Consider the following 12,899-nt stretch of genomic DNA (forward strand, 5'->3'; position numbering starts at 1 on the left):
GCCGAAGGCTCCAAGGAAGTCGCCGAAATGCACGAACTGTGGTGTCATTGGACATCGGCGCAATACTTGCGGCATTAGGAAAACAGGCCCATTTGAGCCAAACTTCCTGTAGGCAGTCTGATTTGCTTGCATCTTCTGGGTAGAATTATCGTATGTTTTCTCGATGTTTTTCAAACTCTATGTCATGTATGCCTAAATTGAACTCGGTGATATGTGCCCCAGGATTACGTATTGCTTAATGCATCCTTTGTTAAAACAGCTGTTGGTGATATATGTGCATGAAAGGAACATGCGCCGTCATTGTGTCTCGGTTTCTGCATCTGTCTGTGCCAAAAACAAGAGTAACATGTGCACAGCTAATGCCGTCTATTGCTTGATGAGGGGGTGAGAACATGATTGTGCATTTTTGAAGGCGAAGATGCAAGCAGCCGAGTCCTGCTCCGAGTTGATTGCTTTAGTATTTCCCTGTGTACGATCATGGAGGCCGGAGTCAACAAAATGTGCAAAGAGGGCGGCGCTGTTGTCACCTTTTGATGTGACAAAAAGGCTAGAGTTGATAGCTTGCCATAGAGTGCTCCATTGCACAGTGTCAGCAGGCGCCAGTGGTGAGCACGCGACCTCTGCCTTGCACATGTGTGCCCGACGTATCGAACAGGCATTCATGTCTTGCATCAGGACGGCGTGGGTGGTGTTGAGTTCCAGGCTCCATTACAAGGCATGGACATAGCGCTGGCTTTGGTGTGGAGAGGGCAACTCGGGTGGCGAGGAACAGGCTGCCGCACCTGGTTCCGTGGGAGCCGAGCTCCTTCCGGTGAGAAGAACAGAGAGACACAGAGATGCGTTGGGTGGGGGGGGGGGGGTAGGTGAGAACAGGTGGGGGTGATGTTGAGGGGATAGTAATTTTCAAAACGTGACACGATCGTAAAAGGTGGCACACATAGCGCGGCGGGTAGCTGTACCGCAGCGACGAGAATCTCTGCTGCACCGAGAACTAATTAGGGGCAAACTTACATTATCGTGCATGTGTGTCGTGGTTAAGTGCGTGGTTACCTGATTGCTTATATAAATTAAAAAATGCCCATGAAATTAAGTTGCGGTAATGTGCTAACTGATGTTATGACACATTGAAAAAAAGATCGATTCATTTTGCAACCCTCTGAAAACGCCATCATCAAGACGCAGAAAACGAAAATGTGTGCCACGATTACACTTCTGCCTCCGTTTGCTCTCATCTGGCCACGACTCGGCCACGAGGGCCACGACCGCCTGGTACACATCTACAAAAAGTGTGTAGATTCAGTACTGCATCGTCAAGACTTATGCGTACATGTCAGACAGGCTGTAAGAGCCCCTAGGTGCCTTGCATGTGGGTGGGCCAGCGCTGGGCAGATACAAGCCAAAAATAAATCGAATACGCCCTCTATACACTGGCAGCGGGAATCTAGATGGGCGCGCGACGGCAGGGATAGCGGCCTGCCTATAGCGCGGCCACCAAACGCATTTTTCGGTAATCACTTTCCCTACCCTTCCTATCATGCTAGCTGGAATCACTGATCGCTTTCTGATGACCCACCTCCATAAGTTAGATACCGGAAACCTCGGATACTACTGTACATTCGGAGCCGAGCTGTATAAGGTCCACGACCGACGAGGGAAAGAGAAGCCGTTGGACACCATGGATAAGGCTTCCCTGGTTCTCCTGAGTCTCGTCGTTCCCTTGGTTCTTCTTCTTCTGCCGCTCTCGCGCCCGGCGTCGGTGGTGACCCATCTCCCCGGCTTCCATGGCCGCCTTCCCTTCCGCCTCGAGACCGGGTAAGCCGGAGCACAACCCCTTCCTGCAAGCGTCCATGCTTCTTTGTTTTTCAAGTGCTCTTCTGCAGGTACGTCGGCGTGGACGAGGAGACGGGAGCGGAGCTCTTCTACTACTTCGTGGAGTCAGAGAGGAGCCCCGACACGGACCCGGTGATCCTGTGGATGACGGGTGGGCCCTTCTGCTCTGGCATGGTTTTCTTCGAAGTTGGTGAGGCACTCATGCACCGTTCCTCTTGTGTTTACTAGCTAGCTTGCTAGAAGCTGGCCGCCGTTGCTGTCAATTACTACTACATCAGAGTCAGATTAAGTTAAAGAGTGAAGTTCAGCTTTTATTAATCTCTAATTCGAAGCTAGCTGAGCAAATCGTCTGAGTTTGAAAATGTTTATCAGGTTGTTCGCCTTTTAACGGGGCTGTGAATTTTACAGGATACTCCCTCCGCAAAGATCCCTCTGTAAAGAAATACTAGTAGGAGCAATTGAGCAGTTGACCTGATCAAACTCTCCACAAACTGGATATGCAAAATGATCTACTAGCTGAATTTGGAAAATATGCGAACATCTTGGAATGCTGAATTCCATGGACTTAGTGCACAACTAATTGTACATCAGGTAGTATCTACTCATGGAGCTGGGCTAAAATTAAAAAGAGAAGGGAGGAAAATGGTGTAACAATTAGCGTAAGGGCCCGGTATCATTTGCAAATCTGATAATGTGGTGTCAAATTACAGGATGAAAAGCGTAATTCATTATGCAGAGGCCGATTTATCTCGCCTGTCCTTCTTACTCTTGGCTAGGGCCAAGCTAACAAAGCAACCTAGCAAGACGCACAAATGCGTACAACCTTCATGTTTTAGACAGTGAAAGGCATTTTGCTAGTCTCTACTCTAGATGACTGAATGCACAGACAATTTTTTGCTGAAAACGAGCTTGTAATTTAAAAAAAAAAGTGAAGAACACTATGTCATGTTTTCCCAATTTTGCTCAACTAAAATAACTAGTTTATCCCACCGAGCACCTCCATAGTGCTTTCGCCACCAGGTTGATCTTTATTCATATTTTATTTTAATAACGCCAGTGATATTTGCTCCGCAGGTCCTATGAAATTTGTGTTGGCACCTTATAATGGTAGTTTGCCACAATTGGCCTATAATCCCTATTCATGGTCCAAGGTGAGATACTATTTAATCTTAACATTGATGACGTCCCTCTCTACGTCTCCGTTCAAGTAAGCATAACTTATATTCAGAATTTCAGACAACAAGCATCATCTTGTTGGATTCACCAGTTGGTACTGGTTTCTCGTACGCTCGTGACGTGGAAGGTTATCACGATATTGGGGATTTCTCCTTTTCTATGCATGTCTTAATATTTCTCAACAAGGTGAAACCAATGTCTCTATGTACTTCAATTGAAGTTGAAAAAAAAAGTGTGATTCTCTTATCGTCTAATGCATTTGATGCAGTGGTTTACCGATCACCCACACTACCAATCCAATCCTTTCTTTGTTGGAGGAAGTTCATATGCTGGAAAGATGTCTCCAATTATCGCACAACACATTTCGCAAGGTAGGTCTCGACTCTGGATACAGATTCTAAAATAAATAAGGGCATGATAATCTGGTAATTCCAATTGCAGCAAAGAAAATTTAAGATAAAAATTTGTAGGACTTCATCAGGATATGTAGTCAATAATCAAATGTTCCAATTCTAGTTTGGAGTTGCTTGTGATTGATCATGGCCTCATCTCCTATTAGTTCTAACATGATCTTCCTTTTGGCTTCAGAAATCGAACTGGGGAAGCAACCCAAGATTAATCTCAAGGCAAGTAAATTCACTAGGCTTCAAGCAACTAATTGGTTTCATTTAATAAACTACAATAAGTGATGGTAATGAATAAAAGGTGTGTTTTCATCACCTTTTGTTCTTTGTTGTGTTAATTAATTCAACTATTTATAGGGCTATGTAGTCGGCAACCCTGTTACAGGCTCAGATTATGATGACAATTTCAGAGTACCATATGCTCATGGTGTTGGGATTATATCCGATCAACTATATGAGGTAATTCCACATTCACACGCATCCATAAGATGCAGTGGTAACACTATTTTCCTTTTCCTTTTTCAAAGGCTGCAATTCGGAATTGTAAAGGAAGCTATATAAGACCGACAGACAAAATGTGTGCCAGGGTGCTAAACACTTTCCAAAATGTAAGATTTCTATTACTACTACTAGGTTCCAAAATTACTTATACGAGCTGCCATTGGACTTGAGTATATTATATTGGTTCCTTGTATTAATTGCAGCTCGTGTCTGAAATTGATGTGTCACAAATCCTGGGTGTCAATTGTATAAGGGGTATGTTAACACATAGATTTCTATCAGAAGAATACATTCAACTAAGTGACCCGTCTCCCGAGCAACCTACCTTAGATTGTTTTGTAAGTTATTCCCTAGGGTGATCATTTTAAAGAAGATTCACTTTTATTTCGATATGAATTTCATGTCTGCATTCTGATGATGTGAATTTTGGCCTTCTCATGTGTAGTCATACCGTTACTACCTATGTAATATTTGGGCGAACGACGATTCCACGAGAGAAGCTCTTGGGGTGAAGCGGGTAACCAATCATATATGACATGTTTCCCCCCTTTATAATAAGTCTCCATACATATTCTAAAAAACTATATGCATACATGGTCAAGTAGCTAGCATATGAGATATTTGATTTGCTTTGTCGCCAGATCGCAATGCTAGTTTAGCTGGCCTTTCGACACAATGCAGTCTGGAAGGTTGACTAAATGATCCAAGAATTGAGTAACATAGCCGCTTCACATGGTTGCAATTCAGACCCATAGAAGTAAATGATGTTATGTGACATATTGGAGTTTCTAGCTGTATTAAGAGTAGACGATCGAGGCACCCTAACCTTTGTGTAACATGGTCCAATCATCATTGAAACAATGCATCCATTTAGGGAACAATCGGAGAGTTTGTAAGATGCAAGAAAAGTATCCCATACACATCCGAGGTCCCCAGCAGCATAAAGTACCATTTCAACCTCACAAGCAGGGGCTATCGTTCGCTTGTGTTTAGGTGGAGTATTTATTCTCCTCAGTATTTTACATGTGTTGATTTAAACAGTGTCAACGCGTCTTGAAATCATGACCTCTAAGTGCAGCGGAGACCATGATCTTGTGATACCATTTTTGAGCACGCATGCGTGGATTAGATCCTTCAACTTCTCCGTAGTCGATGATTGGAGAGCATGGCATCTTGATGGGCAGGCTGCAGGGTAAAGCAAACATGTTTCTTCTGTTTACTTTGTTGACATTTCAGTTTTTGGTTACTTGACAAGGAACACATGTGTTGTCTTTGGTGTAGATTTACAATCACATATGCCAACTATATGACATTTGTGACAATAAAGGTACAGTATCTTGTATTTTCCATTTTGTGATATAATGTTACAGACATGATTGGACAGAAGAAAATGTAACACTGCAATAATTATTGGTTAATTGCTTATGTAGGGTGGTGGCCACGTATCCATAGAACACCGACCTAAGGAATGTCTTGCCATGGTTCAGCGCTGGTTGGATAATGAGCCTCTATGATCTGCCCTATTTAGTTTTGTCATTTTCTCCTTGCTCGAATCATGTGGGTTTTTAATGTTCAATAGAAGTTCAGACCTCCACCAAGTATTTTTCAAATGATGGACGAGTTCTATAAAAGATGCACTCGTGGCAAAATTCCTTTACATGAAAGTGTTCCTTTTATCCGTGAACATTGATCGAAGTAATACGATGTTTGGTCACTAAACTTTAAAGGACGCTGCTATGCAGTGGTGTTGCCCCGCAGCGGAGGGTCTGATTATGTCATATTAGCAACACCGCGCTAGCATGCTCATAACAACACACTTTATTTCAAGTAGCAATGTTTACATGAATGGAAAGATGATCTGGCAGATCCGTGAGCCACATATGGCGCCCACCTCAAGAGATGTAGCAATTCTAGCAAGTCTATGTGCCTCATCATTACTTGCTTTCGTGAATTATTCTGTTTCAATATAATACAATAAGCGCCAAGGTGATCGACCATCTTTAGGTCATTTATGACTCCCAAACAGTCACAAGTGATCAGTAGCTTGCTGAAGACCAAATCTTCCCCTATCTTTCAAATACATGGTGAACATTTTTTTTAATGGGAATAGACATTTTTTCACACAAAATGTACATTTTTAATACACCAGGTATATTTTTATATACATGTTTAACATTTTTAAATAGAAATTAACCCTTTTTATTTATTTACTTGAAGTCTACTTTTATTCCATGTAAGTCATATATTTTTTTCTATACATCAGAAACATTTTTTATACTATTAATTTTGTTAAAATACATGATCAAATTTTTTTCATACACATTGTATATTTTTATATACTTTTTTCGTATACACGAGAAACATCTTTTCCATACATATAAAAAATTCAAATGCTTGATTAAAAAATTTCAAAATTTTGATTACCATTTTCAATTGCTTGTTTAATATTTTGTAAATATATGATCAACTTTTTCCATACATATTGTTTATATTTTTGTATACATGAGAAATACTTTTTGTATACACATTTAACATTTTCAAATGCTTCATTAATATTTTTAAAACATTCTATGTAAAGCGGTTTTTATAATATATTTAGAATATTTTCTGAAACTATACAAAAAAGAAAAAAAGAAAAACAGAAAACGTGAAAAAATAAAGGAAAAACGAGGCTGTGGCCTTTGGCTTCCCGCACGCTGGACATAGGCGTGCCTGATGAAAAGCGAGGCATAGTCGTGCCCTCCCGAATGTTGCCGGTGTTGAGCCAAGTTCCTTGCTTGTTACATGAAGCTATGTAACTTTCCTTCCCCATAAACTAATCACGCCCCTTTGTTTCTTCCAACCAAATCAGCCCACGTCAGCTCATAGTAAGAGTAGCTCCTGCACATTTTGACTAGCTACTTCATTCATCTTTTGTTTCTCAAAAAAAAAAAAAAAAACTTCATCCATCCTTTGATGATCAACTGGTGGGTCTCGTTTATTACCGAACTGGGCTGGTGCACCGTGCACGACCAAGTTTAACTCTGAAGCCCTAGATGCCTCTGAGATTAGAGCAATATCCGTCATAAAAAATCCATCGGAATTCTCCCTAATGATCCAGACACAGGATCTTCAAACGGTCAGAGATCTCCTCGGGACGATGCGCCTAGCAGGAAAGCAGAGACACTAGAATCGATGTCGCGATTAAATGTACATGTACTAGTAAGTTCCAGATCAGGTGATGGTAACTACTTACGTGGCCCTTGGTACGTTTCTTCCTGTGATCTGCGAGGGTGGCATGCATATTCTAATGTACTGTACCAGTACAAAACTTACCAAAAAAAAGGCTACCCACCCCAGCGTACGTGGGCACGTCTCTTGCATGCACACATGCAGAGGAGAGTTGTAATGAAATGGCAGAGTGGCTTGAAATGGCAGGCACAGCACAGATCTAGAGGGAGCGAGCGTCAATACGATTCCTAATTTGTGGTCTGGTCACGTCAGTCATTACCTCGCAAGATTCGCACCCAACCTGAGCTGTATAAGGTCGACGACGGACAAGGAAAACAGAGATGCCGTTGCACACCATCTCGTGAGAAGCTGTGTTAGAGTATGGCTGCTTCCTTGTTCTTCCTGAGTCTCGTCGTCCCCTTGGTTCTTCTTCTTCTGCCGCTCTCGCGGTCGACGACGGTGGTGACCCATCTCCCCGGCTTCCATGGACGCCTTCCCTTCCACCTGGAGACCGGGTAAGCAAGCTTCTGCCTCTTCCTGCAAGCTTCCATGCTGCTGCTTCTCTCTCTGAGTGCTCTTGTGCTTCTGCAGGTACGTCAACGTGGACGAGGAGACGGGAACCGAGCTCTTCTACTACTTCGTGGAGTCGGAGAGGAGCCCCGATACGGACCCCGTCGTTCTGTGGCTGACGGGAGGGCCCGGCTGCTCTAGCTTGATTTTCTACGAAGTTGGTGAGACCCTCGTCCTCCGCTCCTTTTGTCTCTATGGATGTCTTTTAAACAAAGTTCATATAATTAGTACTCCTTCTGTTTAGTGATCTAAACAATCTTATATTTCTTTATGGAGGAAGTATAATGAAGTTCTTGGTTGTCTGGAAAGGGAAAATTTTGATCCATATACATAATCCAAAACATTGGACTAAAATGTTGACATGGATGTTGAAGAACTGAAACCCATAATAAATATATTCATGAGATCAGTGATCTTACTTGGTACAAATTTTCAACCACCATGTTTGTTGTTTCTGATTCAAAGCTCTGATCGAGTGCCATAATCCACATGCGTGTGGGACCCTTGTTAGTTGTCAAATGGCCCGGGACTTGGTTAAGAGTACCTCTAATTCAATCCCTCAAGCGCCCGCGCACGCATCCGGTCAGTGATCGCGCGTGTCCGTTTTATGCCCCTGTTTGTTCATCCGCGCAGTCACAATCCTTATTTTCTTCCTCATATGTTCGGTCACTTGCACGTGATTATTGAAGATAAAGAGAGAGAAATAAAAGAATGAATAAAGAAAGAGAAAAGGTGTCCGGGATGGGGTTGTGTCCTACATGACGGAATGCCTGGGCGCGTCCGTGAGCCCTTATATCCTCCCCATATTTGAGATGGATATGAGGGTTCGCGGACAGCCTGGGCGTATAGGAATGATATGAGGGGTCCGTTGGGTCACGTTTTTTCTTCTTTCTCCTGTTCGGCCACTGACCGGGCGCGTCCGCGGACGTATGAGGCATGGTTTGAGGCGTCCGGCTGTAGATGCTCTAACACCCTTTTAAAAACTGTCGAATGTGACCCTTGTATTTAATTTAATTTAAAAACTATTAAAGTTAAGATATATACCTTTGGAATACAACCTGTGGGAGCAAATCCTTAGCAAGCTATTGAGCATTTTCGTATGCGGGAGTGCATGCAACACTTTATGGTTTAGATAGTGGAAGGCACTTTCTCCCGCCACTACTCTAGATGACTAAACACACAACCAAGTTTTCTACAAAAATTAAAGAACATGATGTCATGTTTGGCTAGATTTGCTCACCAAATAACCAGTTTCTCTCACTAAGCACCTCATGTATCTTTCACCAATGGGTTGATCTTTCTTTTTTTATGTTTTGCATGAAATATACATTAGTGATATTTGCTTAACAGGTCCTATGAAATTCGTGTTGGCGCCTTATAATGGTAGCTTGCCACAAATGGCCTATAATCCCTATTCATGGTCCAAGGTAAGATATTATTTTATCTTAACATTGATGACGTCCCTCTCTGCATGACTATTCTAGTAAGCCTGTATTTTATATTCAGGTGGCAAGCATCATCCTGTTGGATTCTCCAGTGGGCACGGGTTTCTCCTACGCACGTGATCTTGAAGGTTATCGTGATGTTGGGGATTTGTCGTTTGCTATGCATGTTGTAACATTTCTCAGCAAGGTGAAACTTATCTTTCTTTGTCAAGTATTTGCAGTTGAAAAAATATATGTGTGAATTATCGTCTTATGCATCTTGATGTAGTGGTTTATCGATCACCCACACTACGAATCAAATCCTTTCTTTGTTGGAGGAAGTTCATATGCTGGAATGATGACTCCAATTATCGCACAACACATTTCACAAGGTAAGTCTGGACATTGACTCTAAAATAAATAAGGATATCATAAGCTGGTAATGTAAGTTGTGGTAAAGAAATTTTTAAATACAATTTTGCATTAATTTTCAGTCAATATATGTATATAGTAAATAGACACGAGTGTCCATTCATTTTTGGAGTTCCTTGTGATTAATCATGGCCTCTTATCCTAGTAGTTAGTTCTAACGTGATTTTCGTTTTTTGCTTCAGAAATCGAACATGGGAAGCAACCCAGGATTAATCTCAAGGCAAGTAATTCATCAGGCTTAAAGCAACTAATCGTTATGTCCAAAAAAGAAACTAATTCTTCCATTTTATAAAGTAAAATAAGTGATGGCAATGAATGAAAGGTGTGTTTTCATCATTTGTTGTGTTCATTAATTCAATTAATTATAGGGCTATCTAGTCGGCAACCCTTTCACAGGCTCGGATTATGATAGAAATTTCAGAGCACAATATGCTCATGGTGTTGGAATTATATCTGATCAACTATATGAGGTAATTCGACATTCACACACATCTATAAATTGCAGTGATAATATTTTTTCCTTCTCCTTTTCCAAAGGCTGCAGTGGGGAACTGTAAAGGAAATTATATAAGACCACGGAATAAACTGTGTGACATGTCGTTAAATACTATTGAAGATGTAAGATTCCTACTAGGTTCCAAATTACTTGTACAAGCTAACATTGTACATGTGAACATTATATTGATCCCTTGTATTAATTGCAGCTCATTTCTGAAATTGACGAAGGATATATCGTGGGTATCAAATGTGTATGGGATCTCTTAAGACATAGATTTATGTTAGAAGAAAATGCTCAACTAAGCGAGCTATCTCCTGAACAACCTACCATCAATTGTTTTGTAAGTTACTCTAGTATTTACCAAGGAGTGATTATTTTATAGAAGTTTTTTTAAAAAAAAAATTATATGAATTTTGTTTTTGCGTTCCAGTGATATGAATTTTGTCTATGGTTGGATTCTCATATACAGGCATACCGTTACTACCTATCCAATATTTGGGCGAATGACAATTCCACGAGAGATGCTCTTGGGGTGAAGCATGTAACAAATCATATGACATATTTCCATTTATGCTAAGTATGCATACATATTGCAAAAAATCATACATACATGATCAAGTAGCTAGCATATATGAGATAATTGGTTTGCTTTCTTGCCATATCATGTCATCTAAATTAGTTAATTGCAACTAGCAGTGTGGTACAACTCTTATTTTGGATCTGACAATCTTAGTCCATGTTAGTTCTTGACATGTGTATAATAACCCAACGGGGTCGGAATGTTGGTTTAGTAGGCCTTTCGGCACAACGCAGGCTACAATATTGACTAAATGGTCCTAGAGTTAAATAAACATAGCCATTTCAGGTAGCAACATTGACTAAATGGTCCTAAATTGAGCAATATAGTCATTTCACATTGTTCTAGTTCAGACCCATAGAAATAAATGATGTTTTAACAATTTCTAGCTATTGAGAGTAGACATGTGAGAACCACCTTAACCTTTGCATAGTATAACTGTTATAGAACTTCCAAACTTCTGATCATTGTTGACTTGTTGACTCATCGCATCCATCTAGGGAACAATTGGAGAGTTTAAGAGATGCAGAAAAAGTATGCCCTATTCATTTGATGTCTCGAGCAGCATAGAGTACCATTTCAACCTCACAAGCAGGGGCTACCGCGCACTTGTGTTCAGGTGCAATTTTACTCTTGTTGGTATTTACATGTGCTGATTGAAACTTTGTCAATGCCCTAAAATCATCACCTTAAGTGCAGCGGGGACCATGATCTTGTGATGCCATTTTTGGGCACACATGCGTGGATTAGATCCTTCAACTTGTCAATAGTTGATGACTGGAGAGCATGGCATCTGGGTGGCCAGGCTGGAGGGTAAGTTGTGGATATAAGTATCAATAGAGAAGATGAATTTGTGGAAAGAGTACATGCTCTTGTGTATATAAGAAGAGTGATATAATGTTTCTGTTTCTTTTGCTGCCCCATACACTAGGATGTAGAGTAGCGTTAACATAGACCAAAAAGGGTTAACATCAATAGAGAAGATTAATTTGTGGAAAGAGTACATGCTTGATATTTTAATTTTGTTCTTTCGGTTGTGTTGTCTTTGGTGTAGATTTACAATCACATACGCCAACCATTTGACATTTGCGACACTAAAGGTACATTATCTTGGATTTTGCATTCCATGATATAAAGTTACTGATAGGATTGGGCGATAGAAGAAACATTATGACACTGCAATAATTATTGGTTAATTGCTTACACAGGGTGGTGGCCACTCAGCCATAGAGTATCGGCCTAGAGAAAGTCTTGCCATGGCTCAACGCTGGTTGGATAATAAGCCGTTGTGATGTGTTGTATCTACCATGTTCAGTTCATTTGGGTTTTTCATGTACAATAAAAGGCATGGCCTCGAACAACTATGTTTCAAATGGTGGACCAGTTTTTACAAGACGCATGGACGACCAAATTTTCCATTCCATGAAGTGTTTCTTTTATATGTGAACATTGCCAAAAGTAATACAATATTTGGTCACTAAACATTAAAGAACACTGGTACATAGTGCTGCCACCTCGTGGCAGTAGTGGACTAATTACAACATTGTGTGATAGTTCTCCCGTCCCATGCGTTACAAAGAGAGCGGCAACGAGCCAATGAAGACTCGGCCAGGTACCCTCCTCTCCCCTCCCGTGTAGCCCCCGCGAGGCGATGGAAGGGCTTCGTCGATCTCCGTCGTCAGCCTCCCTCCTCCACCATCGGGAATCAGTTATCTAAACTCATGAAGGTAGTTATGACCTAAATGAACTAGTAAGTAGTTGTAGGAAGTTTACGTAGGAATAGGATTTTCATTTTCTTTTCGGAAAAGCTAAAATCCGGACGGCTGGATTTTTGCATCAGATCCGACGACTCGCGCGCCGTCAGATCCTCATCCTGCGCGTGCCATTTCTTCCTTTTTTTCCGCCTGAATCTGGTCGCCCGCAGATTGGATCCCGATTTTCTCTCCTGCTCGCATGTTGACCTATACTGCAGTTAAGATCCTATTTTCTCTCCGGCCCGACCGCACGTCAATCACTGCTGCATTTAAGGTGGACCCGCCCACAAATTGAGCTACTGTTGTTTAGGCGGAAGAAAAAATAGTTTGGAATGGGATTCAAACCCACGTCGCCTACGATGCTAGGAAAGCCAACAACCAACTAAGCCAACGCAACTTCATGTAAACCTACCATCTGTTACGTAAACCTAGCATGGTAATCAGCCCATGGCCTTGTCATTGCACTACACACGGTAACATATGACATTTCTTTACCTTCATGATCTTATCTAACAGCCGCTG

At 41.4% G+C, this 12,899-nt stretch overlaps 2 protein-coding genes across 3 annotated transcripts; both read left to right on the plus strand.

The window, feature by feature from the left end:
- Positions 1 to 1,498: 1,498 nt before the first annotated feature.
- On the plus strand, positions 1,499 to 5,575 carry LOC109751591 (serine carboxypeptidase-like 5). 2 transcript variants are annotated; one of them, XM_020310469.4, is made up of 14 exons: positions 1,499 to 1,812; positions 1,881 to 2,020; positions 2,905 to 2,981; positions 3,067 to 3,192; positions 3,275 to 3,377; positions 3,595 to 3,632; positions 3,768 to 3,869; positions 3,938 to 4,018; positions 4,115 to 4,249; positions 4,357 to 4,428; positions 4,786 to 4,904; positions 4,990 to 5,103; positions 5,193 to 5,238; positions 5,342 to 5,575. In XM_020310469.4, exons 1-14 carry the CDS (start codon positions 1,535 to 1,537, stop codon positions 5,423 to 5,425), a joined length of 1,515 nt encoding a protein of 504 aa, XP_020166058.2. In that variant the 5' UTR covers positions 1,499 to 1,534; the 3' UTR covers positions 5,426 to 5,575. The 2 variants fall into 2 exon arrangements, with proteins under 2 accessions (XP_020166058.2, XP_020166060.1); XM_020310471.4 differs by lacking the exons at positions 4,115 to 4,249; positions 4,357 to 4,428 and having other exon boundaries at positions 1,566 to 1,812.
- Positions 5,576 to 7,368: 1,793 nt separating this feature from the next.
- Positions 7,369 to 12,044, plus strand: LOC109751592 (serine carboxypeptidase-like 7). Its single transcript, XM_020310472.3, has 14 exons — positions 7,369 to 7,636; positions 7,713 to 7,852; positions 9,042 to 9,118; positions 9,198 to 9,323; positions 9,405 to 9,507; positions 9,730 to 9,767; positions 9,916 to 10,017; positions 10,085 to 10,165; positions 10,252 to 10,386; positions 10,516 to 10,587; positions 11,124 to 11,242; positions 11,323 to 11,436; positions 11,678 to 11,723; positions 11,832 to 12,044. Exons 1-14 carry the CDS (start codon positions 7,503 to 7,505, stop codon positions 11,913 to 11,915), a joined length of 1,371 nt encoding a protein of 456 aa, XP_020166061.1. The 5' UTR covers positions 7,369 to 7,502; the 3' UTR covers positions 11,916 to 12,044.
- Positions 12,045 to 12,899: the final 855 nt, after the last annotated feature.

The sequence above is a fragment of the Aegilops tauschii genome, chromosome 5, assembly GCF_002575655.3.
Source record: "Aegilops tauschii subsp. strangulata cultivar AL8/78 chromosome 5, Aet v6.0, whole genome shotgun sequence".
Taxonomy (NCBI): Eukaryota; Viridiplantae; Streptophyta; class Magnoliopsida; order Poales; family Poaceae; genus Aegilops; species Aegilops tauschii.